Genomic DNA, 24,868 nt, shown 5'->3' with positions numbered 1-24,868 from the left:
TAATACGAGATTTTTTTTTTTTTTTTTTTTTTGACAGGCAGAGTGGACAGTGAGAGAGAGACAGAGAGAAAGATCTTCCTTTTGCCGTTGGTTCACCCTCCAATGGCCGCTGCGGCCGGCGCGCTGCACCACGCTGATCTGAAGCCAGGAGCCAGGTGCTTCCTCCTGGTCTCCCATGCGGGCACAGGGCCCAAGCACTTGGGCCATCCTCTACTGCACTCCCTGGCCACAGCAGAGAGCTGGCCTGGAAGAGGGGCAACCGGGACAGAATCTGGCGCCCCGACCAGGACTAGAACCCAGAGTGCCAGCACCGCAGGTGGAGGATTAGCCTGTTGAGCTGCAGCTCTGGCCTCAAGTGGTGTCTTAACCCACTGTGTTGCAATGCCTGCCCTAAAGCTTAGCTCTCCGAGTCTGGAGTCTGACTTCTTGTTATGGCTTCACCTGTTGGGAAAGACAGCCAGAGAACACTCTCAGATCTCTCTCTCTTTTTTTTTTTTTAAAGGCACTCATCCCATCCCACCCTCCTGCTTCCTGAAGGCCCTACCTCTGAATACTACCACATGTGGGATTAGGATGTTAACATGAATTTTGGGGGATACTCAGTCTATGCCTTGTGCTCAATAATGCCCATTCAGGCTGTAAGATATTTTTCCTCTTGAATTGATGATAAAGAAATAATTTTTTCACAGCTTCAGTCTGAGAACAGGGATAATGATGCCTGTATTATATGGTTGTGAAGATCAAACATAATAAGACATGTATAAGTATTTAACAGACATGAAAGTCTTCACATATTCTATTATTGTTAAATGTTTTCATGAAACACCATAAATAAAAGGTAGGTGGAAAAAGTGGACTGATTAGAATTTTATAACGTAGAATTAGAATTAAAAAGAGTTTTGAAAACTTGGAGAAGTGATCAGTCACAAGAGAATACAGCTCAACATGGGCATTCATTGTTTTAAAATTTGCTTTATTTATTTGAAAGGTAGAGAGACAGAGAGAGATGTAGACAGAGATCTCCTACCAGCTGGGTTACTCCAAAATGCTAGCAACAGCCTGTGCTGGTCAGGCCAAAGCCAAGGGTTGGGAACCTAATCCTGGTCTCCCATGTGGGTGGCAGGGAACCAAACACCTGAGCCACTACTGCTTACCAGGGTGTGCAGGGATAAGGAGCTGGAATCAGAAGTAGAGCTGGGACTCAAATCCAGGCCCTCTGATATGAGATGACAGCATCCTAAATGGTATCTTAATTGCTATGCCAAATGCCTTCCCCAGGTAGAAGACACTTAAAGAAAAGCAGCAAATGACTTTTAAAAACACTCTGTGTTCATTGCAAATGTAGGAATATTGAAAATCGTGTTTTTGATTTTTGAAGACAATTGAGAAATATGTAGACAAAAAATTTAAAATAATGATAAGGACTGTATTTATTAAGAAGAGGTTAAATTTAGTGTAAAAGAGGGATAACTGCTCTGATTGGGTATTGTTAGGCATAGCTGGGTGAGCAAGTGATTTTCACATGGTGAATCTTGTGAGCTCCTTTTTCAAATCACATTGGAAGAATGAGCAGAAAGGGAAACTGACACTCTGTACTTTGCCAGAAAAGGCTTACCTAAGAAAGTCCTATTTTCTGCAATATTGCCCTGAGGAGTTTAACCTGATTTTGCAAAACTTTTGACGCCATGTGATTTCTAAGAGGAATATAAAAAATATAGTTACAAGATCTTTATTAAAATATAGATTTAAAATATATATTGTCTTTTTCATAAATTTACATCGAGGTTTACTCAAACTTTTGAAACACAGACTATCACAAAAAATTTAACAGAGAACAATGCATTTTACATATATTCCCTGAAATAAGCAAGGGACATTGCTTAGGAAAAAGACAGAATGTTTGATTATCCAGATTTTAACCAAATGTTCTTTGTAGAAATGGTTTACAGTCTTTACCACAGAGCTGCCATATCTACACGTCATCAAGAGACAGACGGGTTCTCATTCACCCTCTCCATTAGCAGGCATGCGTTTGGCATGGCTTTCTCTTTATGTGCAGCAGCAGCCTCTGCTGGAGAAAGGAAAGGATGCTTCTATCATGAAACATTAGCTCTAACCAATTCTGAACCGGAGGAACTCAAAGCTCCTTTCATTTCTCACTTAACCAACAAACTAAGTTAAAATTCTCCTTTTCAAGGTCTTAAAGACATGCGTGCCTTGTCAAGTATATCCTTTCTGATTTTTGGATAAGCTGGATGTGCTTCAAGAACCTGCAAAAAAAAACCACAAAGAATCCCAAAGAACCTGCAATTAATTATCAAGAACTAAGGAGTCACAAAATTCACTAGCAAAGAGCACTACAGGTGTAATATCATTGTAGTAATGCTACAGCAACTACAACACCTTTGAAAGGTGACATTTTGGATGGAACATGGTTCATCTACATTCCAAATGACAACAGTACAATATGTATAACACATGTAGAAAACACAGCAAAAACAATACCTTCCTTAATAGATAATGGTGGGAAAAATTATTTATCAATGACTTACAATATTTCATGATTAAACTATTTATTCATGATATTTAGTAAAGCCTTGGAAAGTGATTTTTAATCAAGATCAAATATCAGATTTACCTGGAGTAATTTTGAAACATGAATTTCCAGACCCACTGATCTAAGAGGAGATCTCCATTAAAAAAAAAAAAAAAACTTTTACAAATGATTCTAACATATAATCTTAAATTAATGTGAAACCATAATTGTAATGTACAGACTCATTCATTGATTGCCACCACTGAGGCTAGCATCTGTTAGAATGATGCCGATGTGCAGTTATATGGGATAAGGGACATTACAAAATTCTTTTCTAAGGAGCTTTTCTTGGAACTCTTTACAATATTTAATGTAATGTTTTATACAGAATATCAGTAAGACAATGTATATATAAGGAAATTCTAGGAATTCAAAAATATAACTTGAGAAATAGTCATCTGTAACTGAATGACTTCTAAATTACAGAATAAAACATTTTATCAGGTTTATAAATCTCAATTCACCACTGGCCAGACTGAGACATTCACAAGAGTTTATATTCAGAACAATGATCTGGAGAATCAGTATTATATCAAAACATCTTCTAACTTGAAAATTAAGTTTTATTTAACATTTGTTCATTAGCCTCTACCTTGAAATTGATACAAATATTTCATTTTGGTTCCAAATTAAAAATACATGTTTGTTTTACATAAACTACTATTTTCTAAATTTCGAACACAATAATCTTTCCAGAATATACTTGATGTCATTTAAATAAAATACTAAGTCATCTACTCAAAATGTACATTTTATGATTAACTATAGTACGAAATTATGCGTTTGGAACAGTTTAAGAAATCTAAATTTCAGTGTTTACCTGATGACAAATGTCAATTGCATCCACATATCTTTTTGCTTTTAAGTAATTAAATGCCAGTTTGTATCCTGTTAAGAAAACAACAAAAAGATACAGTACTGTGCATAGAACCCACTGCTGGTTTTACTATTATTATTAGTTGACTCATCCCTTGTTTATTTAGTTATTGGAGAGCTCATTATGGCAGCTGGTGACTGAACTGCACAGAGGAAAGTGGTGTGACAATAGAAGACAGAGTGACACTGAAGAAGGGTGAGGAGAAAGAGGCTGGGGAGGACAAAGGGACCTCAGCGAAAATCCAGTTAGCTTAAAAGACTGCCACTCCACAAGGGTGGTTTCTATAGCCTGCTAGAGAGGACTCATTTATCTCAGGTTAACAACTCAACTGTTCATTTATACAGTGTAGATGGGCTTGGAACAACATACCAGGTCATCTGACTCCTACAGTCATGAGGTTTGCATTCTCTTAGGAGAGAGTACATTTCTCAGATAATTGCATGGGTAATTGAATCATTTCAAAACTGAGATAAATGCTGTGAAAGATTGACACAAGTCAAGATCCAAGCCAGGAGACTTGTAACAAGGAGTCTGACTGAGACCAACAGGGTGCCAGAGGATGCGTGGAACCCAAAGCGCGAAACAGAAACCAGGCCAGGGTGTGAATCAAGAATCATCAGCGAGAAGGAGGCGAGTGTGTAAAGGCCAGTGGTAGCACACATAGGAACCAAACAAACAGAGAGTGAGTGACGAGAAGACATAGCTCAGACAGGCACAACACAAAGGAGGGCGGATTAGTCACCGCATGTCAACACTGTAGTGATCAGGAAGAATGACCACAATTTCTGATTTAGAAACGCCACAGGGTAGGTGTTGACCATCAGAACAAAGTTTTAAGATATTTTAAAATGATTGCTATTCTCCAATAAGAACGAGTGAGAGTGGGGCTGGCACTGTGGCATAGCAGGTAAAGTGGGTAAAGCTGCCACCTTTGACTCTGGCATCCCATATGGACGCTGGTTCAAGTCCCAACCGCTCCACTTCCAATCTAGCTCCCTGTCAATGTGCCTGGGAAAGTAGCAGAAGATGGTCTAAGTCCTTGGGCCCCTATACCCATGTGGGAGACCCATAAGAAGCTCCTGGCTCCTGGCTCCTGGCTTTGGCCAGATCCAGCCTTAGCCTTTGTGGCTATCTGGGGAGTGAACCAGCAGATGGAAGATTTCTTTCTCTCTCTGTCTCTCCTCTCTGTAACTTTGACATAAATAAATCAATCTTTTTTTTTTAAAAAAAGAATGCATAAGAAAATTGAGGAGACAATAAATAACAGCAGCTCTGTATCTAGTAAATAAAATATAACACCATGTAAAATCATATGCAGTAATACCTCACTTTACCACTTAGAAATATGAAATAGGGAGACGTGAATGCTGCTCGTAGGTGCTCATAAAAGTGGCAGAACAAAGTTTTAAACTTCCAAATAAAACTTGACAAGAATTCCTGGCTAATACAATCATATGGTAGCCAAAAGAACAGTTATCTAAAATTTATAATATTTGATATATACATATTCATCCCAAACTCATCTATATAGATATACTCACAGAACTACCAAAATTGAAAACAAGAAGTTTCAGAGAGGCAGACTCAATGTCATAGCTAAGGTATTGTAAAATTGACTAGTAAATAGAATTTGTGACATTTAAAAAGGAAAACAATTTAGGCCATCATACCAACCATACTTTGTGTAGGAACTTGTCATTAAGTGTGGTTTTAGGTTTGGTTTCTGGCTTCTTCACCAATTTGGGGAGGTTAGGCACGTAATTTGAGCTGTCAATTTTAAGTTTCCTCATCCATAAAATAGAGATAATAACTTCCTTCTAACTCTTGGTATAATTTTATTTTTTAAAAATATTTATGTGTTTGTATTTGAAAGGCAGAGAGAGAGAGAGACAGACAGACAGACAGACAATCACCTGGTTCTCTACCCAAATGCCTGCAATAGTCAGGGATGGACCAAGCCTCAGCCAGGAGCCAGGAACTCCATCTGGGTCCATGTGGGTGGCTGGGACTCAGGTACTTGTGGCACACCTGATGCCTTCCTAGCAGTAGGAAGTTGGACCAGAAGTGAAGGAGCCAGAATGGATATGAATGTCCCAAGTGGCAGTTTAATCCACCACACCAAAATGTTCAGCCCTCTTTTAGTAAAATGTCAAAGATTAAATGGAGGATGTGAGTGTGATGTGGCTGCAATATCTGTTACCTCATTGATCACTAGGGTTGATCTGACTGATCTGGCTGGCTAGGCGGCTGTCCCCTTCCTCCCTCACCACTCCAAGTGCATCCCTCCCGAAGCTGTAGTTGAAGAAGATGACCTTCCTCACTAGAGGAGGACTCGTATCTGAGTAGCTGCACTCCCCTGCTACAACCTCCAAACAAGCTCTCAAAGATTAAATGGAAGTCAGAGGTCTTTAAAAAGTCCAAAAAATGCATATTATGAAAAATTCTGTGTGGATTTCACAGTATGAAGTTTTTTAAAAAAGATATATTTTATTTATTTCAAAGGCAGAATAATAGAGGAAAAGACAGAGAAAGAGATATTGTCTGTCTGCTGGTTCACTCCCCCAGATGGCTGCAATGGCCAAGGCTAGACCAGGCAGAAGCCAGGAGCCTGGAATTCCATCTGTGTTCCCCCTTTGGTGGCAGGGGCTTAAGCACCTGTCCCAGACACATTAGCAGGGAACTGGATTGGAAGTGGAGCAGCCAAAACTGGAACTGTTGCTCTGATACGAGGTATCACAGGCTGGGGCTTAACTGCCACAACACCAGTCTCAATAATAATAATAATAATAATAATAATAATAATTCTATAGTTTTTGTACCAAAATAAACATGTTTTAATTCCACTTTTTAAGTATCCTTGCTTGCACTTGTAATAAGCTTTTAAAAATTTTGAATACCACACAAATGTTAACAATTTTTCTGTGTAAACGAACACTACATTAGAGTCACAGAGCTATAAATGTCAGTATAAATTTCATAGATGATCCAGCCCAAAAAAATTTAGAGAGAAAACAAACGGAAAAGAGGGCAAGGTACATGAACACTGCAGCCACATTACACCTGTCAGATTTAACAGAACTCAACTATATGCTATCAGGAAAACCAGAGAGAGAGAGAAAAACAAAAAAACAAAAAAACAAAAAAACAATGTAAATACTTCAGGCTGTCCTGCAACCTGGGAATGGTTGTGAATGGAGAACAATGAATACATTGTTTTCTGTTGTCTCACTGGCTCTCAGTTCCTGCTGCCTTTATTTTTTGAATTTTATTTAGGTTGTACAAATTTCATGTATTTCATATATACAGATTTAGGCAAATAGTGATACTTCTCCTACCTCCTTTCTGCCCACACTCTAACCCTTCTTCTACCTCACTCTCACATTCTCACTCTTTATGTTCACAAAGATGAATTTTCAATTTACTTAATGATTGTATAGTTAATCCTACACTAAGTAAAGAGTTCACCAAACATTCTGAAAAAAATGTTTCTTAACAGAAGAGACAATCATCAAATCTCACAATCTGCTGCCCATTTTTTTAAAGTTCTTATTATATATATTTGAAGTGTGCAGCATTATATATAGACAGGATGACATGATTACGCAGTCAAGCAAATGATCCTATCTTTCCTGGTGGCTTTCCCAGTGGCAATCTTCAAACTTGCCACCTACAGACAGAGTATGAGTGTGATTTTAAGGGTTTCCTGAAAACTGAAAAAAGTGTAATGCATTGTTAAATTGGCCAGATTGGGGCGAGTATACAATGACAATTTTGCAAAGAGTTAACTAAGAGTCACAGAGAAATGTTTGCTAAATCCAAGTTGGAGTGACTGATAAAGCCATCCATAAGATACCATGATGATACACTGAAACACCTAGTGAGCTGCAATCTACTTGCTGACCTCTGGCAAGGAACAGAATATACAAATTATTTTTAAATCCATTGTTTCTGTGGAATAAGGTGTCAAAATTACTTTAAGGCCATTTAATAAGTTTATTTCTACAAGCTAACTTCATTCTGTAAGATATATGAGGGTTCTTCAAAACATTCATGGGAAATGGGTATTACAGAACAACTATGCATGGGTTTCAAGTTTTTTACACCAAATAAACTTTTCTTGATTCATAATTCTATAATTTTTTGAAGTACTCTTGTATAACTCCTGAGAATGGAAAATACTGAAAAAATCATCTGTTCCTGTGCTTTATACAAGACCAGTAAAATAATAAAGCCCAGAAAAACATAAGGTGAGGGGAGAGCTGAACTGATGGCTGTTAATGTGAGGATGACTGCATCCGAGGCTATGCTGTGCCATGGCTGCTGAAAAGACTGATGCTATCACAGGCTGAATTAACAATTAGGAAATGCCCAGTCAAAAGAAAAACACTGATTCACCTAAGGAGCATGGACAAAAAAAAAAAAAAAAAAAAAAAAAAAAAAAAAAAGCCAGTGTTTTGCAAACTTATTTGCTGATGAAAATACTCCCTTCATACTCAAGTCTTTTTTTTTTTTTTTTTTAATATAAATAACTATTAACATCTCATCAAGTGTTCCAAAGCACGGTTAGGGAAACACAATTTTAGAGCTTGCAGCTGACAGCAGCAGAGAACCAAGTCTCAGGAAGTAAGGACAAGTAACTGAGGGTGGTTTGAAGTGGGGTCTTAAGCAGGGACACGACATAAAGTCACAATTCAAGGGCTATCATCAGTGAGAAGAAAAGGATCTGTGGGTCGCTCCAGAGAGCAGACGTGGGCAACTGCAATGCAGCCTATTTCAGCTCAGCACAAGGAGAGAGAAGAGCATGGGGATGGGCTGTCTCACAATCGGGAAGCTTGGTCACTGAGTGTATCCCAGATGCCTCCCGTCTGTTAGGAACGCTGTCAAGGAATGGTTTACAAATACTGGAACTAGATTAGGTTTCTAGATGCTCAGGAGGGGGAAAAAGGCCCCATTGTAAAATAATTGTGGGAAATTTTGGCCCTCTGTGATGTTCATCACAATACGTAAGTGTTTGAAGGCTTTGAGAAGTTCTGCAGTAATCTGTGTGTGTAGATATATTGGAATGTTTTCTAACTTGATTGTCACACACATTATTCCACAGTGCTACCATTTTTTAAATAGCAGAGAATGAAGGGGGAGAAAACAGCAGAATTAGACTAGATGTCTTCTATGGTGATGAAGTTTGGACCTCAAAAAACTATACTTAACTATTGGTGGCTAATAATTTATTATGAATATGAACTTTCTTTCCAGAAACGTCTAAGAAAATTGGTTGTTATATTTTGTTCTGCATTTGAATGAAGACTTATGAAAGAAAAACTCCACAAGTTTCCTATGAAAACACAGGGCCCAATTTGCTAAACTCACCTACTGATGGATTTGTCTGACTGCCATGCTTCCATGCCATTTCATAGTTGAAGGCAGCATCTGTATATGCTTGCTCTTTTTCCATAATATATCCCATGTATTCATAAGCTTTGCAGCAGGACTAAAGAAAAATGGAAGATTATCAATGGATTAAGTTTGATCCCAGATTCTAAGGAATGTTTTTGACTACAGAAGTAACTTATATTAAACAATTCAAATGACAAATAAAACAATGTTTTTCAACTTTGGGCATACAATCAAATAGTTCATAAAACTTAATAAGTAATTATGATACCAAGCCCCCATTCCAAACCTACAGAACTACAAACTTTTTATAGAATCAGAAATACACATCAGGACATATGTATTTTATGCATATACATGTATACTATTATGAGTAATTTTAATACAAATATAGGAATAAGAGTATACTAAGACTCAAGAACCCATAACTCATCTTCTAAAATTAATACATGACCAGTACTCTTTCACCTCTATCCTACACACTTTTCTTTCCCTATTACCTGAAAAAAAGTCCTTAGATACTGATCATTCCATCTATAAATGTTAGTGGGTCTCTCAAAAAAAATACATTCTTTAAACATAATCACAGTTTATCACACCTGAAATGTAACAACTCTGTAATATCACCATATATCTAGTCACTAATCCAAGTTCAAAGTCTCAATATAATTTTTAAAGACATTTCAGTTAGAATGAGCATGCAAGTAGGGCTGAGAAACTGCAACTGGCTGAAGTGTCTCCCAAGTCTATTTTCATGTAAAGATTTTCTCTCTCCTACTTTTGCAATCAAATGTAGTACAAATAAAAGTATTTGTCTTGAAGTTTCTCATAACCCAGATTTAGTTGACTACATCTTCATAGTTTTATCTAATATATTCCTACATCACTAATGTCGAAAATTTTAATCAGGTCCAGAGGTTTGGATGATTTTGATTTGGGGGAAAAACAAATTAATCTACTCCACAGGTCAGTGCCAAGCAGAACCACATCTTAGCCCGAAGTGAAAGGAAATATGTACAACCCTGGATGTATATTTTTGTGCTTTTGTAATTTTTCTAGAACATTAGTTTAAAAATGGTGAAGAATTAAAAAAAGATAATATAAAGACATACTATTTAAGTCTCAATATTTTATTTATAACTAAAATGAATTTATTATAATTTAACTTGCCTCAGTTTAATGGAAGAAATCTCATCAATCATATTTTCATTAAAATTGTTATCATTAAAAAGACATAAAAATATGAACATAGGGACATATACTGATGTAGGCTACAGCTCAGCACAGCACAGTAAGATCCTCTCTACTGAATAGTTGATTCCATTTATTTTGATTAAAAATATTAAATTTTCATTTATCTTAATTACTTAGTGTTTCACTTGTCTCACTTCTGATAGTCCTGGCCCTGTCATAGATATTGTATTCTTCCCTCAGGAAGCACAGAATGTCTGACTGTCCCTCTTTTGTGATGCTATTTACATTCACAAATTCTCAAGGTTGAAACACAGTTTCATCTTTCTTCCTTGATTAGCAGGAAAATGACTGTAATGAGAAGTGTCTCCTTATCTGCTGTTTGGTTACCCCATCATGCAGCTTGTACAGAGAAGGCAAATGCATGTTTACCTCTTTTTCTTCTCTTGCTAGCTTTAGGAATAACAGTCCATTCATTAGCTTACGAAAGTAGTGACCAATTAGGATTTTCCTTCATTTTAGAATCTTTGTGAAGTCATGAATTTAAATGTATTTGATGTGAGAGTGTCTTCAAGTTTTCTTCTAAGTCTTTGACATAATTCATATTTGATACTTCCCTGCCATCTGGTATGACAAGATGGCCTAGTATTATTTTGTATACTTCCTGCCTTGATCTGAATGGTTTCCATTTGTTAATTATGCAATTCAAGGTTCCTAAGCTTTAGTTCCTGTCTCTCATGCTTACATTTTTTAAAAATATTTATTTATTTATTTGCAAGTCAGAGTTAGAGAGAGACAGAGACAGAGACAGAAAGAGACAGACAGAGAGGGAGATCTTCAATCTGCTAGTTCACTCCTAAATGGTGGCAACTGCCAGAACTGGACCAGGCCCAAGCCAGGAGCTTCTTTGGGACCTCCCACATGAGTAGTAGGGGCCCAAGTACTTGTGTCATTTTCCATTGCTTTTCCCAGGTGCCTTAGCAGGGAGCTGGATCAGCAGTGGACTCACACTTGCACCCATAAGGGATGCTGGCATCTCAGGAGGTGGCTTTATCTGCCATGCAACAGCACTGGCCCCTCATGCTTCCCTTATTGATGAGCCTAACCAGCAGGGCTGAATGAAATTGCCCACGCAGCCATCATACTTGACCACACAATGTACTGCTATCAGCTGTCTGGAAAACCAAAATTCTACCTCCATCAAAACCTTAATTCTCACACAATCTTGCTTAATCCTAGACTAGACATTTAAGGGTTAACTCTTTAGCAGTTTAAGTTTTCAAAGCCTATTGATGAATATTCTCTGTTTTTCAGGAACAATTTAACTTAAAACTGAGCAGTCAGAACTGTCTATAAATTGATGAATGGCATGGTGTCTTAGGCTTTTAAATTCTTAAGAAATTTTCTTAACAGTACTAGATAATCTTAAATTCTCTTTAAAAACCAATTGACCCATTTTGTAATCTAATTTGTTGAAAGAGAGTAAAACATATTTTCTGTGATTAAGATTTTAAAGTAAGGGGTTGGTGTTGTGGCATGGTGGGTAAAGCTGCCACCTGCAATGCAAGCATCCCATATGGACACCAGTTCAGGTCCCAGCTGCTCCACTTCCAATCCAGCTCCCTGTTAATAGCCTGGGAAAAGCAGTGGAAGGTGGTTCAAGTGTTTGGGCTTCTGCTACTCATGTCATCTGGAAGCAGCTCCTGGTTCCTGGCTTCAGCCTGGCTCAGCCCTGGCCACTGCAGCCATCTGGGGAGTGAACCAGCAGTGAACCTGGGGAGTGAACCTCTCTGTATCTCTCTCCCTCTGTACCTCTGACCTTCAAATAAATAAATCAGATCTTAAAAAAAAGATTTTGATATAATTGGTATGGATCTGTGAAGTTATATATCCTTAAGTTCCTGAGTACAGAGATTTTTTTCAACAAATAAAAATATTTATCTTCCCAGGCCATTAGCAGGGAGCTGGACTGGAAGTACCCATATGGATGCTGGCATTGTAGGTGGTGGTTTTTACTGGCTACACCACAATGTCAGGCCTCCCACATTAACTTGGAAAAAAAATTGTTATAAAACATTCTTTCTGTGGTAAAACATCAGAATGTTAGTAGAAGTCTTCAATTCCAAGGACTTTAAGATTTTTCAATTTTGCACCTATAGACGAGGAACTTTCATTAAAAAAATCAAATTAAAAGCTAAAAAGACTTTCCTCACAAAATCTACTCTGTGTAGTGCATTCTAATAACGTGAAAATGACATGCAGCTACAGTAAATTCATTAAGAGAATTTCTTAATAGGAAGGACAGGCGTCTGCAACTAATCTTCTTTTGCAATTTTCATTAGTTCTGGGATGAGCTGGGTAATCACAGGCAAACACTTGACATTCCAAAATACTTCCTGTAAGAAGGGCATCACCACAGCTGAAATTTGAAACTGTATAAATCTCCTTTTTTCTTTTATTTTCAAGGGCAAATGGCTTCTTATTAATATTTATTTGTGGCTGTGGTAAGTATAAATGTTTCGTTCTCAAAACACACACAAGAACGCTTGGAGATGGCACAATACTTTCTAACAAATGTTAAAGAAAGCTAATGCAACAAAATGTTAACAAAGATTTTTACTCTTCAAGCACCTACTTTATTATGACGCAGGCATCGTTTTAGTAATTCTTCTGCCATGTCATACTTTGCTGACTGAATATAAATATCAGCAAGTAGCAGCCAACTCTTCTCAAACTCCTCAGCATCAATAGGATTCCAGTTCATTTTTGCAATCCGCTTCAACTGATTTCTGGCTTTTGGAGTCTGTTTCAAGATCATAAAAGCTGTTGCCATCCCCAGGAGTGCTGGGATATGATCTTTCTGCAATAAAACAAAGCTTTAGACCACTACACACACACACACACACAATAAATGTGCTCTGTTGAAAGAAAAACACAAAGAAAGCAGCAAATGCTATGTCCTAGAATTGGTCTGTGGATAATAACAGTTTTTCTAGTTCTACCACAGATATGTGTGTCATTATAGTCATTTAAAACATCAAGTAACCTTAAGTCAGTGTGAAAAAACTTGGCCAGACACTGGGTGTGGTTAGGATAATTCAATAACTATGCAGATGCCATAAACATAATTCCAACAATAAACATGACTCAAACTTTAATGAGATTAACTGGTTGTTTGGGTTTTGTATAGAATCAGAAAAAAACATTATATGTCAGTATAATCCTTATTGAACAGCTTTAATGTTTTGGCTCATTGATTCTTTCACCTGACAAAAAGGAATAAAAGAATGATTTACCCACAAATAAGGAGTCTTTATCCACATTGACTTCTATTGTTTTTTTCCCCTTCCTTCTCTTTTTGGTCAAACACTTCTCCAAATAAAGTTTATCCAACTAAATGTTATAAATATGGTATGCAATTAATCACTCGGGAATCATATGTGCAATCAACTCATTCTTTTAGAATGTGTTAGATTCAGGGTCTTCAGCTTTTTATGGAGTCTGATAAGCACAATACTCTTTCACATAGAATTCAAAATTACTCTGTAAAACCCAACAGGTTCATAAGAATTGATATGAAATGGAGGCCATTAGCGATCCATCCAGAAAGCAGTTAAGAGGTTTGCTCCTGTTTAAGATAGGGTGCTTCTTAAAGTTCAGCAGAGGGATTATGATGCTTTTATACAAAGATGCTATCAGTTTCAAATACAAATACAGGATGAGACATTGCAACTTGGAAATTGTGATATAATGCCTATAGAAAGTGGCAACATAAGACATAAAATTTGAGTAACTAATAAGGAATATTGCAAAAGGAGAGGATAGTGGCAAAATACTCAATGGCCAACATAGTTCTATTACAAATACAGCACTTTCATGGTCAAGGTAGTATGGTGAAAGCAAGGGGAAACACTTTACTTGGGCTTACTATATCTGCCATGACTTCCTGTCACATACCTCTTCTTCAGTCCCTCTGAATGACCCATACAGTTGTGAATATATCCTCTTTTTTCCCTTTGCTTGTATTTTCCCCTTTATGTATAATATGCTTTGTTCATTTCTTCCTGTGAAACTATAATTTATTCTGGTTCTTCAAATCACACCTGTTTCTTAAATCATACTTGTTCCACAAAAGGGTTCCCCCACTCTCCTTACAGTGTCTCCTACAACACGTTTATTTGCAACTCAAGGAGAGAATGTAATACATGTTGTTTTGTATTGTAGTTGGTATGCTTGCCTCATCTTCTGTAGATTATGATAAATTTGGAAAAAGGGAACTTATGTTATCTTTGAGGTTTCCACTATGCTTAGCAACTACTGGCTGCTTAACATTATTCATTACTTTGAATATATGCAGTCTATGAGTTAAAAGACAAAAATGTGAGATGAAATGTAGTGTTTACGAAACTTCATCTCACATATCATTATCAATCGAATAATATGATCAGTAAACAGACTGGCAGATGGTTTATCAGCAATCACATATGGTAGAATGATTTAAAAAACAGTGAAGTCTCATCAATACAGGAAACTGGCAGTCTTTCTAGGCAGGAAATAGCTAAAAAGTCACTCAATGCTTTTGATTCTTTCACTGTTAACCTGCATAGTAGGAATAATTGAATTCACTGAAAATAAACTCTCTTATTGTTATATGGAAGAACATCACCTCACAACATGCTGCCACCTTACCAGAAACTGTACTTCATCATGTTCTCACAGATTTTCGTAGACTTACGTGGCTGTGGCACTTTCATTCAGCAGTTATCATCTGTCCACTGCACAAAGCCCATTCAATAGTGCACAGCCTCTGAAAGCACTGCTTGAATGTCTGTGTTGCTGCTGATGCTAACTGGCTGTTTTCTTTCAGGGGTGGCTTAGTGGTAATTCAACTGCCAACTAGGATAGTCATACCCAAAGGAGCAGTTATAGGACTCCTGACCCCCTGAATCACCTTCAGGGTTCTGGAAACAGGAGAGGGGCAGGGGGACATGATAAAAGGTTTTCTCATAGTTTATTCCTGCCACTGAGACCTTAGAACCACAGGAAAATACAGCAAGACTCTGTATAGCCTCTTAGAGGCACAAACTTATGAATTTACGGTGGTCTACGGCATTGTCCCATGGAAGAATAAACATGAAACCCAAGGAGTGTACTTTGAATTGTTACCAATTGCTGATGGGGCAGGCGTCATAATTCTTTCCTTGATAACAAGTAACTGAGTGGGCAAGGGGAAGGAAACACAGAACACCCAGAGAGTGAGAAACGAAGTGAATTTCAGTGGAGAGAGAAAAGAAGCCTTGGATCTTCTTAGAATACCAATAAATAATAATAAACAAGCTTGTAGGAGATTACCTCAGTGTTGCTAAAGAAGAACACCATTGTTTGTATTAATGAATTATAAGTCGTATTGATCTCAGCACTACATTTGGAAAAATCCCAAGTTTACAAGCTGATAAGGTGAGAGACAGAGGCAACCAGGTATTGATTTTAACTTGGGAAGTTAACCTAGGCTACATTTTTACCACAGAAATTCTCCAGAGGGAAAAGTTGCTCCCAGAGAATTAATTTATGACCTTTTGTATAATTCCCTGTTTGTAGAATTCAACATTCTAGTTGAGATAAATACATCAAAAACATATCAAAACAGCAGTTGTGTCTATTCTGGAAGCAAAAGTACATTACATAAAATTAGGCCTAAGGATGTGAATGTGTGTTTGTATAATTTTTAAAAGAGAAATCATTTAATGAATCTTCAGAAAATTAAAAAACTAATTAATTGTATACTTATGTACTACCAAGGAAAGACAGCATACCAGGTTGAAAAAGAAAATCTACTAACCTCAGATGTTGCTATTTCAGTGAAGACATTTAGTGCTTGCTCAACATTAGATTTCTGTTTGGTAGCCATTAGGCAATAGTTTTCCATTATGTGAAGTTGTACCTGTCCCTGAGCCGTCTGAGGTTTTAATTCTTTGAGGAGTTTTTCTGCTGTTCTCACTGCTAATTGCATACACTCCTGCTTCTCAGTTGAATTACTGCATACAATTAAAAATAAATCACTTAGGTATATCAGTCACAAGGCAAAATTCTTTGAGATTAGAATCAGAGTTCTGGTTACACTAGTTTCACATTTTATCACTCATTTAAAAATAATCAAGAAAATCACTTGTTATCCTAAAATACAAAGTAATGCACAGTTATATTGTATTTATTTAAACTAAAATTAACATGGCCCCTGAAAACACCATTAAACCATAATTCATTCTAGAATGAAGTAAAAAAAAAATCAATGAAGACAATATCAACATGTGGTACATGTGTTCATTTCAGCTAATATGAATCTAGAATAAAAGTAGAAGCATTAAATTTTCAAATGTTTGGGTCGGCACCATGGCATAGTAGGCTACACCTCAGCCTGTGGCGCTGGCATCCCATATGGGTGCTGATTCGTGTCCTGGCTACTCCTCTTCTGATCCAGCTCTCTGCTAAGGCCTGAGAAAGCAGCAGAAGATGTCCCAAGTGCTTGGGCCGCTGTATTCGTGTGGGAGACCTGAAACAAGTGGCTAGCTTTGGACTGGCTCAGCTCTGGCTGCTGTGGCCACTTGGAGAATAAACTAGCAGATGGAGGACTTTTATTTTTGTCTTTCCCTCTCTCTGTCTGTAACTCTACCTCTCAAAAAATAAATAAAATCTTATAAAATTTTTTTCTAATGTTGAATCTACTGAGAAAGTCAAAGCAAAGAAAGGAAGAAGGGAAAAGGGCCAATTATCATATTACCTCACTCAACCTACATTAAATTCATTTTACAGATAGGCAAAACTGAGGTTCAAACAGGTGAAGTAATTTGTCAAAGATCATATAGCTGCGGCTGGTGTTGTGCCATAGTGAATAAAGTTGCACATGCAACACCAGCATCCCATTTGGTCACTGGTTCGTGTCCTGGCTTCTCCACTTCTGATCTGGCTCTCTATTAATGGCCTGGGAAAAGCAACAGGAGGATGGCCCAAATGTCTGGGCCCCTGCCAACCATGCTGGGGACCCAGATGACGCATCTGGCTTCAGTCTGGACCAACCCTGGCCATTGTGGCCATCTGGGGAAAGAACTAGCAGGTAGACTCTCTCTTTCTCTCTAACTCTGACATTCAAATGGATAAATCTTTTGCAAAAAAGATCATACAGCTAATAAATGGTAAACGTGAGATTTCAACGGAAGTTTGTCAGATACACAAAATATATACTCTACTTTGCTCACCATGTTGCCTATTAGACTTTCAGAAAAGAAATAATATGTGTCAAAAGGTTCTACATTTCAAGTACAATAAAATCTGAATATTTATTGGCAAGTTTCTTATTTTTACATTCACAAATAGACAGATAAAGATAAATATCAATTAGTAAAGGAAATCAAATTCCCAGAGCCTGATCTCTGAAGCCATTGGTCCTTTTCATAGGCTTTGGGCTTTTTGTCTTATCTCAAACCTTGCACTCTGTGGGTTACCATCTTCTAAATTCCTCTCCTTCAGCTTCTTCTTTTTTTTTTTTTTTTTTTTGACAGGCAGAGTGGACAGTGAGAGAGAGAGACAGAGAGAAAGGTCTTCCTTTGCCGTTGGTTCACCCTCCAATGGCCGCTGCAGCCAGCGCACTGCGCTGATCCGAAGCCAGGAGCCAGGTGCTTCCTCCTGGTCTCCCATGGGGTGCAGGGCCCAAGCACTTGGGCCATCCTCCACTGCACTCCCTGGCCACAGCAGAGAGCTGGCCTGGAAGAGGGGCAACCGGGACAGAATCCGGCGCCCCGACCGGGACTAGAACCCGGTGTGCCGGCGCCGCTAGGTGGAGGATTAGCCTAGTGAGCCACGGCGCCGGCCTCCTTCAGCTTCTATTACCAAGAACAGCTTCGTTTTTTTTTTCCACCACAGTGATTGCCCTTTTCTAATCTCCCTTACTCTCCAGACCCCTTGAATGCAAACACGCCCAAATTTGTTCTCAGTCTTCTGTATTCTGCTCTCAAAGAGGTCATTCATGGAGTTCTAACTAATTGCTTGGCAGACATCTGCCAAATCTATCTTTTCAGTTGTGACTTCCCTTCTGGGTTCCAATTTTCAGTATTTTTTACCTTTATTTATTTGTTTATTTAAGGTGGGGAGGTTCTGTGTGTGTGTGAGAGAGAGAAAGAGAGAGAGGGAGGGAGGGAGGGAGAGGGACAGAGAGAGAGAGAGACAGAGAAAGAGAGAGAAAGTGATCGCCTGTCCATTGGTTCACTGCCCAAATGTCCACAACTGCTGGGGCTGGGCCAGGCTGAGTCCAGGGCTCAAGAACACAATCTAAGTCTTCCATGTGGGAGGCAAGGACTCAAGTACTTGAGTCATAAGTGCTGCTTCCCAGGGTGTGGGTTAGCAGGATGCTGGGATCAGAAGTGGGGCTGGGATAGACCAAGGCAATCAAATATGGGGTATGGGTGTCCTAAGCAATGTCTTAACCATTGCAACACTCACTCCAAGTTTTGTATTTTTAACTGCTTGATGAAGATCTCCATTTGGAGAGCATATAGTTCTTTATTATATTTTATATCAAATTTTCTAAAACAATGAAAAATAAACAAGTTACTCCCCTCCTCTCAAACTTTCCATGGTCTATATAATCTGAGCCTTAAAATCTGTCACTGGAAAGTGTCAGCAACCTGTTGCTTTCTACTGCTCCTTCATGCAGCCTCCCTTGACCACCATGCACTGCTCTGACTTCTGTGAATTCCTCTGACACTTCATACTTATTTCACTCATTTCTTTTGAGTTGGAGATGTAGTAGTTTCAGGTATCTTTCTTGCCTCCTAAGTAAATTTCCATGCTCCTAAAGGCAGAAAGTACCTCATATATTCTCCTTACACCTTTATACATTCCCCAATCATGCCCTGTCCAATTCTGAGAGAAGCAGCAACAAACGCAGCTGGATGGAAATGTAAGCATTTCATAGCAGTATGCCACAGGTCTAACAGCAGGGGTTCTGAGGCCAGGTGGAACTCAGACTAGTCTTGATCCATCACTATGATCACATCATACAAGGTAACTCTGAGCTTATTCAGGTCGGTCTGTCTGTCTGTCTGTCTGTCTTTCTCTCTCTCTCTCTTTCTTTCTTTCTTTTTGACAGGTAGAGTTACAGACACACACACACACAGAGAGAGACAGAAAGAAAGGTCTTCCTTCAGTTGGTTCACCCCCCAAATGGCCGCTACGGCCAGTGCTGAGCCGATCCCAAGCCAGGAGCCAGGTGCTTCTTCCTGGTCTCCCATCTGGGTGCAGGGCCCAAGCACTTGGGCCATCCTCCACTGCACTCCTGGGCCACAGCAGAGAGCTGGACTGGAAGAGGAGCAACCAGGACAGAATCCAGCGCCCATATGGGATGCTGGCGCTACAGGTGGAGGATTAACCAAGTGAGCCACGGCACTGGCCCTCATGTTACTCTTGTAGGGAATAAATGAGGTTATACATGTTTATAATGTATGTGCTCTACACTGAGCACAGGGTTTGGTGTATAATTACCATTTGTTTAGTGGTTACTATTATCATTGCCAATTTTTGCCACAATTGTCAATTTCTATTATTTATTTTATTTTGTATAGAGTCATTGAGGGAGTATCTTCATAATGTGTCTACTCTGACTTAGGAAACAACCTAAGAGCATTTTATGCCTGATTAGAGAATAGTTCTATTCGCTATGAATTGAATTATTCATCTGAGTTTCATTAGTGTTATACCAGTATTTAATTTTCTTTCATAAAATATCCAGCACATTTTCCCCAGAAGGGGAAATTTTTTTTGTTTTGTTAAAAAAAAAAAGTTATCAAACAACAGGTCAAACACTACTCACCCCAGATCTTCATCCAAGTTCTCAAACACTTCACCTCCAATAGTTTCATTATCTGGATTTAAGCAGATTTCTATCATATTATAGAGGGCATTCTGGCCCCAGTCACTGTCTTTCCGAGCTTTATTAAAATTTCGAAGGGCATCATTCGGTTCTCCAGTATACCTTGTTAAACATTAAAAAAAATATTTCAATCAATGACCAAAAAATTTGTACCGGTTTATATTCTGGAGCATAAAACTATTAACATTTTAAAATGTAAATATTTCACTGTAAAAAAAGCGCTTATGTTTTTTAAAGATCTATTTATGTTAAAGTCAAAGTTATAGAGAGAGAGGGTGAAAGAGAGAGAGAGAGAGAGACAGAAAGATTTGCTTTCTGCTGGTTCACTCCCAAGATGGCTGCAAATGCCAAGGCTGTTCTAGGCCGAAGCCAGGAATCAGGAGAAAAAAATTTATTTTACTTTTTCTAGAATAAGAAAAAAGCCACCATGTAAAAGTGATTTGTCTGTGGGTTTACCAAAGATATAGTCCTTTACAGTACTGATATCCTGGCTCCAATTTCGCTCTGGAGTTATGTTTCTCAGCCATTAAGAAAAATCGTGGAACGTCCTCAAGTTTTCCACATCTTCTTAGGATATCAATCAAACGAAACAATGTCATGTAGTTATCTAGAAACAAATGATACTTCAGACATGGACAACAGAGATGATCTTTCATTTTGGTCGTTATAATCTTACATAATTTAAATGTGATTTATTTCAAATAAAGTACAATTTAAATATAAGAAAAGGAATGCTTCAGGGGTTATAAGTCCTTAAGAAGATCACATTGCTATTCTGTCAAGTGGTATAGGCTGGGCTGGGCTGATCACAGTGAGAAACGTTTAAATGGGTAAATCTAGAAAAAAACGTGCACCATTTTTATAACTTACTTTAAAATGCTCCTGGAATCAAAACCTTCTAGAAATAGTCTCTACCTTCACAATCCACACTCTATCTATGGAATTCAGGAGGACTGATATGATGGCACAGGGTAAACCACTGTATTTCTGGGACACCCTTTAACACTTACTATAGGTGGAAAGGCAGTGAGAACCGCACATGTTGACAAGGATGTTTGAGTGACAATGAAAAATGTTATTCCTGACTTTTACATGTATATGGCCTAACCCACTAGACACTAGCTTACTAGACTATAATCCTAACATCTGATCCAATTCATCTTTTCTTTAAGGAAAAAGAATTAATTAACTTATTTGGTTTCCAATATTTTTCCAGCAGGTTCTCAGGAAGTCTCCTTCTCCTAGTTCTAGTTCTCTTTTATCACAAACATACCAAACTTTGAGAAAACAATTTATTTCACTATTTTTTTAGGTTCTTAGGATTCTAAGATATATCCATAGATAAAGTTATGGATCTGTTTATGTTAAAAAGGAGGAAAATTCTGATACAAGCTCTAACATGGATGGACTTTGAAGACTTTATATTAAGTGAAATGAACCAGAGACAAAAGGATAAATGCTGTAGGGTTCCACTTCCCCAAGGCTATCAGATTCAGAGAGCAGAGTGGCAGTTCCCAGGGGTGGGTGGGGGAAGGGAGGAATGGGCAGCTGGCATACAGAGTTAAGTCTGCAGTCATGAAGTTCTCTAGATGGATAATGCTGGCGGCCTACACAACAATGAGAACGTACTTAATGCCACTGAACCATAACTTGAAAATGGTGAAGATTATAAATTTTACATTATGTTTTACCATAAAAATTATTTAGAAGGAGAAACTCTGTATCTTTCTCTGAAGGGATGAGAGAACTTCCACTTTGACTATGACCTTGTCTAAATAAGATCGGAGCTGGCGAACTCAAAAGGCTTCCATAGCCTTGGCAACTCATGACTAGAGCCTAGGGTGATTACTGACTCCATAAACAAGAGTGTCAATTTGTTAAGTCAACAACAGGAGTCACTGTGCACTTACTCCCCATGTAGCATCTCTGTGCTTAATGTGTTGTCCAATGTGAAGTAACGCTATAACTAGTACTGAAACAGTATTTTACACTTTGTGTTTCTGTGTGGGTGCAGACTGTTGAAATCTTTACTTAATATATACTGAATTGATCTTCTGTATATAAAGACAATTGAAAATGAATCTTGATGTGAATGGAATGGGAGAGGGAGCAGGAGAGGAGAGGGTTGTGGGTGGGAGGGAAGTGGGGTGGGGGGGAAGCCACTGTAATCCATAAGCTGTACTTTGGAAATTTATATTTGTTAAATAAAAGTTAAAAAAAAAAATGGAGAACCTCGGAAGGTTTTTCACATACTCTATTACATGAAGCCAAAATCATCCCAGCTGATAATATGATCATTTGCCCTCCCTGACACATAATCTTGATTCTGTAGATTTTATTCTTGCTTTTTGGCATCACTAAAAGAGCATAATAAAAATATTGTTTCAGAAAGAGGCTTCAAATATTAGTCTTGTACATTAGTCATACAAATTCATGCAAATTGGCCAAGAAAAAATTGTATTTGACTTAGATTGCTATGTAAATGAAGAAAAGGCCTAAAAGAGATGAACAAACTAAAATGCCATTATTAATATACAAAAGTTTTGACAGGAAATAGGATGGCTGCTCCATAATAAAGCCATAGACTCTGTGGTAGATGAAGGAGGAGCTAAATATTAAAAATTTATGGCCAATTTTTGGAAAGATTTATTTATTTATTTATTTATTAACTATTTGAAAGGCAGGGCAACAGAGAGCAGACAGACAGACAGACACACACACACATACACACACACACACAGAGAAAGATTCCATCCCTAACTGGCTGCAACAGCCAGGTCTGGGCCAGGCTGAAGCCAGGAGCCAGGAAATCCATCTTGTCTACCATGTGTGTGGCAGGTACCCAAGTACTTAGGCCATCATGTTCTGCTTTCTCAGGTCCATTAGTAAGAAAGCAGATCAGAAACAGAGCAGCCAGACTTAACTAGCACTCGTTAAGGAATACTGGTATCACAAGTGGTGGCACTACAACACTGGCCCTTGGCCAAATTATTTGTCATGATACTGCCAACATGTGTGATGTATGCTATTGTTAATATTACCCAGGACAACACTGGGAAGATAGCTTTTTGAATAATTTTCTCCTTATAATACTATATTATTAGTTCAAGTTTTAATTAACTACTAAAAGATTAAATGACATTTACTTGTCTTGTTAATCATGAAATTTGCAGAAGACAAATTTCTTCATTTAAAAAATCCATTCATTAACTGAAATGTATCACACTTTGAGAAACTTAGCTGGTCCATGTTTACTGATGGATGGTAAGAAGGTAACATACAGTGTGATAAAGATAAGGCATGAAGGCAGTGCTGTGGAATTACAAAGCATAGAATTTCTAACTTTGTCTGGAGGAGTCCAGAGAAGCTTCATGTAGGAGTATATCACTGGGAAGTCTCAATGGACAAAGGCGTTTGGAGTGGCATATGACCATAGAGCCAGGCGAATAAGAGCAGCGGGTGAGGGAGTGCAGGTGGGAGGTAGTGGTGGTCATGGTGTTATGTTTGGTATTATTAGATATTAAAGTGAATGAAGAGAGGTAAGAAATATGAATGGAAGGATAATTTGGGGCTATATTATTATTAAAATAATGCTATGATGTTAGACTTTACTCTGAAGTGCCATATCATATTTAGAACAAAGGTATAGTTTTTAATAGAAAACTTTTATTTAATAAATATAAATTTCGAAAATACAACTTCTGGATTATAACGGTCCTTCCCCCCCATAACCACCCTCCCACCTGCAAACCATCCCATCTCCTACTCCCTCTCCCAACCCATTCTTCCTTAAGATTCATTTTTAATTATCTTTATATTCAGAAGATAAACTCTATACTAAGTAAAGATTTCAACAGTTTGCACTCACACAGAAACACAAAGTATAAAGTACTATTTGAGTACTAGTTATACCGTGAATTCACATAGTACAACACATTAAGGACAAAGGTCCTACATGCGGAGCAAGTGCACAGTGACTCCTGTTGTTGATTTAACAACTGATACTCTTGTTTATGGAGTCAGTAGTCACCCGAGGCTCTTGTCATGAGCTGCCAAGGTTATGGAAGCCTCTTGAGTTCGCCAGCTCCGATCTTATTTAGACAAGGTCATAGTCAAAGTGGAAGTTCTCTCCTTCCTTCAGAGAAAGGTACCTCCTTGTTTCATAGCCCCTTCTTTCCACCGAGATCTCACTCACAGAGATCTTTCATTTAGGTCTGTTTTTTTTTTTTTTTCCACAGTGTCTTGGCTTTCCATGCCTGAGAAACTCTCATGGGCTTTTTAGCCAGATCCGAATACCTTAAGAGCTGATTTTGAGGACAGAGTGCTGTTTAGGGGATTTGTTATTCTATGAGTTTGCTGCGTATCCCGCTTCCCCTATTCTCTCCTTTTTAATTCTATCAGTTATTATTAGCAGACACTAGTCTTGTTTATGTGATCCCTTTGACAGTTAATCCTATCTTTATGATCAATTATGAATTTAAACTGATCAATTTAACTAGTAAGATGGGATTGGTACCTGCCAACTTATTGGAAGTTGGATTCCCATAGCAAGTTTTTAGTTTTACCCTTAGGAGTAAGTCCAAGGGAGCATGTGCCGAACTGTACATCTCCTCCCTCTCTCATTCCCACTCTTATTTTTAACAGGGATCAAAAAAATATAGCTTTTGATTTTTAGAATGGAGATGATGGCATCATGATGGCTGGGGGCAGCAAGAGCCCAGAGACTGAAGATCAGTTGGGAAACTACACTAGTTCAGGTGAGGAGAGTAAATGTCCCAAATCATGACAGTGGGCTAGCAGAAGACAGACTAGATGTGATAGCTTTCAAGCAGGCAGAACTGGTGGGGCCTGTTAACTAGTTAGTGTGAAGGAAGGTGAAAACTCCACAGTG

General features: G+C 38.1%; 1 protein-coding gene across 5 annotated transcripts in view; it reads right to left on the bottom strand.

Annotated features, from left to right (window-relative positions):
- Positions 1-1,713: 1,713 nt before the first annotated feature.
- The window catches only part of TTC21B (tetratricopeptide repeat domain 21B), a 106,852-nt gene continuing 83,697 nt past the window's right edge, over positions 1,714-24,868 (bottom strand). For 4 of the 5 annotated variants that reach the window (XM_002712247.6, XM_070070739.2, XM_089329076.1 and 1 more), the window contains 7 exons: positions 20,434-20,584; positions 19,918-20,079; positions 15,895-16,090; positions 12,691-12,915; positions 8,841-8,961; positions 3,417-3,484; positions 1,714-2,270 (listed from right to left, as the gene is read on the bottom strand). In XM_002712247.6, the coding sequence (XP_002712293.1) occupies positions 2,193-2,270; positions 3,417-3,484; positions 8,841-8,961; positions 12,691-12,915; positions 15,895-16,090; positions 19,918-20,079; positions 20,434-20,584 (1,001 nt within the window). In that variant the 3' untranslated portion in view covers positions 1,714-2,192. Of the gene's footprint in view, positions 2,271-2,636; positions 2,691-3,416; positions 3,485-8,840; positions 8,962-12,690; positions 12,916-15,894; positions 16,091-19,917; positions 20,080-20,433; positions 20,585-24,868 lie in introns of those variants that run through there. The other variant, XM_017342903.4, reaches the window with a different exon arrangement.

This window comes from Oryctolagus cuniculus, chromosome 3 (assembly GCF_051225735.1).
Source record: "Oryctolagus cuniculus isolate XC-2025 breed Fujian yellow rabbit chromosome 3, ASM5122573v1, whole genome shotgun sequence".
Taxonomy (NCBI): Eukaryota; Metazoa; Chordata; class Mammalia; order Lagomorpha; family Leporidae; genus Oryctolagus; species Oryctolagus cuniculus.
This window is presented reverse-complemented; position numbering and strand designations above follow the sequence as displayed.